General features: G+C 40.1%; 1 protein-coding gene across 1 annotated transcript; it reads right to left on the bottom strand.

Annotated features, from left to right (window-relative positions):
* Nucleotides 1-2,637: 2,637 nt before the first annotated feature.
* Nucleotides 2,638-4,611, bottom strand: LOC107061762 (uncharacterized). The gene is made up of 2 exons (XM_015311566.1): nucleotides 3,328-4,611; nucleotides 2,638-3,135 (listed from the first exon to the last, which is right to left on the bottom strand). Exons 1-2 carry the CDS (start codon nucleotides 4,609-4,611, stop codon nucleotides 2,638-2,640), a joined length of 1,782 nt encoding a protein of 593 aa, XP_015167052.1.
* Nucleotides 4,612-4,916: the final 305 nt, after the last annotated feature.

Raw genomic sequence — 4,916 nt, 5'->3', positions numbered from 1 at the left:
CCCTAGCCTTAACCTATTTTTGATGAAACAATTTTTACTCAAGGGTTTTGTAAAGATATCAGCCAATTGATCTTCTATCTTACAGAACTTCATCACCACATTTTGCTTTTCAATATTATCTCTCAGAAAGTGATGCCTCACATCTATGTACTTTGTCCTCTTATGCTGAACAGGGTTCTTGGACATGTTCATTGCACTGGTGTTATCACAAATTAGAGGGATAATGTCTGTGAGAACTCCAAAGTCTTCCAGCTGCTACTTGATCCATAGTAGCTGTGCACAACAAGATGCAGCAGCCACATATTCTGCTTCAGCTGTAGACAGTGCCACTGAGTTTTTCTTCTTAGTCCCCCCATGAAATTAGTGATGATCCTAGAAAGTGTGCTATGCCTGATGTGCTCTTTCGATCAACAAGAAAACCTGCATAATCAGCATCAGCATAACCAATTAGATCAAATGAGTCACCACTGGGATAGAAGAGGATCAATACCTATGTGCCCTTCAGATATCTCAGAACTCGCTTGGCTGCCTTCAAGTGTGATTCCTTTGGTGCTGTTTGAAACCTTGCACACATCCCTACACTGAAGACTATGTCAGGTCTGCTAGCAATGAGATACATAAGTGACCCAATAATTCCCCTGTACATGGTCTGATTTACTTCAATTCCATCTCCATCCAGGTCAAGTTTCACACTTGTGCTCATAGAAGTATCAAGGACTTTTGCTTCAAGCAAATTGAACTTTTTCAGCAGTTCTTTTATATACTTCTCCTGACAGATGGATTTTCCCTGAGAAATCTGTCTGATTTGAAGTCCCAAAAAGAAAGTAAGCTCCTCCATTATGCTCATTTCAAATTCACTACTCATTACATCAGCAAACTTCTTGCATAGTGAATCTGAAGTAGCTCCAAAGATGATATCATCTACATATACCTGCACAATAAAAAACTCCTTAACTATGGATTTTAGGAACAATGTATTATCAATTTTACCTTTTTAGAACCCATTTGCAAGGAGGAATTTTGACAAGCATTCATACCAAGCTCTGGGAGCTTGCTTTAAACCATACAAAGCTTTATCCAACTTCAGCACATGATTTGGCAGGTCTGCATCTTTAAAACATGGAGGCTGCTTGACATACACCTTCTCTTTCAAATTCCCATTCAAGAAGGCACTCTTGACATCCATTTGAAACAGTTTAAACTCCATGTGGGCGGCAAAGGCTATCAGGATTCTAATAGCTTCCATTCTGGCTACAGGAGCAAATGTCTCATCATAGTCAATCCCCTTCTCTTGATTCTATCCCTGCACCACAAGTCTTGACTTGTTTCTGGTGATGATCCCATGCTCATCAATTTTTTTTTGAAGACCATCATGTCCCAATAATGGTTCTGTTGAGTGGTCTGGGGACCAGGTGCCACACCTTACTTCTCTCTAACTGATGAAGCTCTTCCTGCATTGATGTTACCCAATCTGAATCCTGTAAAGCCTCTTTGATATTCTTAGGCTCAATGGATGATATGAAGGCTGAATAAGCAATTAGATTTCTTGTTCTGGATCTAGTTTGTATTCCAAAGTCAAGTGGAGAGATGAGATTGTCCAGTGGATGTGAGGATTGATGTTTCCATCCGGACTCAATGGTAATCTCTTCTTCCACATCAGCATCATATTCACCTTCATCATCTTCTGGATTTTGAGATAATACCTTCCGGGCTGAACTAGAGGGACTAGGTTCTCTTATGTGTTCTGCACCATTTTCTTTTGCAACCTGTTTGTTTCCAGGATTTTGAATTGCCTTATCCTGTTTTCTCTTGATCATCTCCTCCAACTCATGGTCTTCTTTGTGCTCATCATTTTTCTCAAATTCATCAAATATCACATGCATTCTCTCTTCAACGCATATAGTTCTTTTGTTAAAAACCCTGTAAGCCTTGCTGGTAGAAGAGTACCCGACAAACACCCCTTCATCACTCTTGGCATCAAACTTTCCAAGGTCATCCTTTCCATTATTCAGTACAAAGCATTTGCACCCAAATGGTTTAAGATGAGCAATTGAAGGTTTTCTGTCATTCAACAATTTGTAAGGTGTTTTCTTGATCACAGACCTGATAACACACCTATTTGTAACATAGCATGTTGTGTTGACTGCTTCTGCCCAAAAATTCATTGCATGCCCTGAGTCAATCAACATAGTTCTAGCACTATCCACCAATGTTCTTTTTTTCCTTTCAACAACTCCGTTTTGCTGAGGAGTTCTTGGTGCAGAGAAATTGTGATTGATTTCATTTTTAGCACAAAAGCCTTCAATTTTAGAGTTCTCAAACTTTGTGCCATGGTTAGATCTGATACTAGCAATCTTGCATTTGACCTTCAGTTGAATAGCTTTGTCAAATGTGATTAGAAGTCCGACCATCTTATCCTTAGTCCGCAGAAACATGTTCCAGGTGAACCTCGAAAAGTCATCAACAACTACAAGAATATGCTTATTACCTCCTCTGCTTTGAATTCTGACTAGTCCACATAGGTCCATGTGGAGAAGCTCCAGAGGTCTGGTTGTGCTCATGCCTTTCTTGGCTTTGAAGGATGATCTTATTTTTTCCATTTTGCACAGGCATCACATACTTTATCATTTGAGAACTTCAGCTTTGGCAATCAATGGACCAGGTCCCTGCAACAAGCTTGTTTAATAACGAAATACTTACATGATCCAATCGCCGATGCCATAGATTTGCATCATCAGTTTGAGCACTCAGGCATGAAAGACTGTCCCCTTCAATAGAGTCAAAATCCGCAACATACAAATTTTTGACTCTTTTGGAAGACATATCAACTCTTTTAGTTGCACAGTTTGTAACCAGACACCTATCAGACATGAACTTGATTTCATTTCCCTTGTCGTAGATTTGAGATACACTCAAGAGATTGTATTTCAGACCATCCACATAGTGTACATTGTCTATGGAATGATCAACTGTTCTCCCTATCTTGCCAATACCAAGAATGGAACCCTTTTTTCGACCACCAAATGACACACCATCGCCTTGGTGTGCTTCCAAAGAGAGGAAGTTTAGAGTGTCTCCAGTCATGTGCCTTGACCATCCACTATCCATGTACCAGCACTGACTGCTTCCTCTCTTCTGCACAAGAATCACTTATTAGACTTAGAAACCCACTTTAAATGGAGTTCCCAAAACCTGTCAAAAGGCTTAATAAGAAACCTTCCTGTCCATGGGGGTAAATTTTTCTTGATAAAGTGGTAATCGGGACCAGGTACCTTTTTGATTTAAGAAACTTTTCCTATCTTTCTTTTACTTATCTCAAAATCTCACATTTTTTTCCAGACAGTGGGTCCACAGAAGATTGTCAGAGACAGACACATACTTACTATGAGGATTGTAGGGAGGCTCTATCTGTCTACAACCTAATCCCTTTCTGCTATTGAACTTCTGATTTGCTAAGTTAGAGAGTATCTTAGACGAGTCAGTCCATTTGAGGGATTGGTTCAACTCTTCTTTGATCTTACACAGATCCTTCACTAGTTGAGAGTTCTTTTCTAGGGCGGCAACTAACTTACACTCAGAGGTCTTAAGTTTCTCTTCTAGTTCAACCTCAAAGTTATTGAGTTTTCGCTTCCCACCCTCAGAGGTACCAGATTCCTCTTTGGGTTCCAGACTATCGGTCTCAAGGATACCTATTCTAACGCTCATTTCAGATATTTGAGAGTTGAGAGCTGAGTTTTCGTCCTCACACAACTTCAACATGTCACTCATCGTATAATTTCCAGAAGTTAGTTTATCAACTGAGTCAATTAATAGAGCAACAAGTTTTCTCAATCTTTTAATGGAAAGAGTATCTAGATCATCCTTGAGATAAAAAAGGGTTACCTCATTCAGATCCTCCTCATCGTCAGATTTTTCCATTAGTGAGAAAATGGAATTGTAGACAGTTTCATCATCTTCCACAACCATCATCATGACATCTTCTGGACTGTCTATCTCTTCCTCAGACTCGCTAGATGCATTTCCCCATACATCCAAAGCTTTCTTCACCAATTGATCAGCATGCGATTTCCTCTTGGCATGGTCTAGGACCTGGTCCCTTCTGCGAGGTCTGAAGTCCGGAGTTTTCTGCTTCTGGCTGGGGCAGTCCGTCATAAAATGACCAGGTTTGCCACATTTATGACAAAGATCATTTGCATTTGCTGCTTTACTGGTCGAAGCTTTCTTTTGAAAGCCTCCATGCTTCTTAATAATCTTCTGAAACCTTTTAGTGACATATGCCATTTCATCCTCCTCCCCAGTCACATCATTTTGAGATGTTTTCAAAGCTACTGATTTCTCCTTCTTTCCCTCCTTCATGTTTGTCCACTGTTGCTTGTTCAGCTCATAAGTTTGGAGATTTCCAATTAGTTCATCCATGGAAAGCGTCTTCAGATCCTTTTCTTCAGTTATAGCATTCACTTTGCTTTCCCATGACTTGGGAAGCACTTTGAGAATCTTCCGAACCTGTTCTCGTAAGGGAATAGGTTCACCAAGGTATCTCAGTTCGTTGATTATGGAGGTGAATCTTGGGTTCATCTCGAAGATAGTTTCACCTTCCTTGGAAGTTCTCATGTCGTAAGCATATCGTCCTTAGACTCCTTCACTTGTGTTATTCCCTCATGGGTTGTTTGGAGACAGTCCCATATCTCATTGGCTGTCTCACAGGCAGAGATTCAGTTGTACTCATCTGACTCGATTCCACACACTAGAATCTTCTTTGCTTTATAATTTTTCTCTATCTTTTTCTTGTCCATTTCATTGTACTCCTTTCTGGTTTTGATAACAGTTGTAGTGAGCTCTCCATAATTCACCTCCTTTGTGGGAATGTATGGTCCATCAAGAATCACGTCCCACAACTCAGTATCTTCAGAATTGAT

This window comes from Solanum tuberosum, unplaced genomic scaffold (assembly GCF_000226075.1).
Source record: "Solanum tuberosum cultivar DM 1-3 516 R44 unplaced genomic scaffold, SolTub_3.0 scf00165, whole genome shotgun sequence".
Classification (NCBI taxonomy): Eukaryota; Viridiplantae; Streptophyta; class Magnoliopsida; order Solanales; family Solanaceae; genus Solanum; species Solanum tuberosum.
Note: the sequence above shows the minus strand (reverse complement) of the source record. Positions and strands in the feature narration are given on the sequence as shown.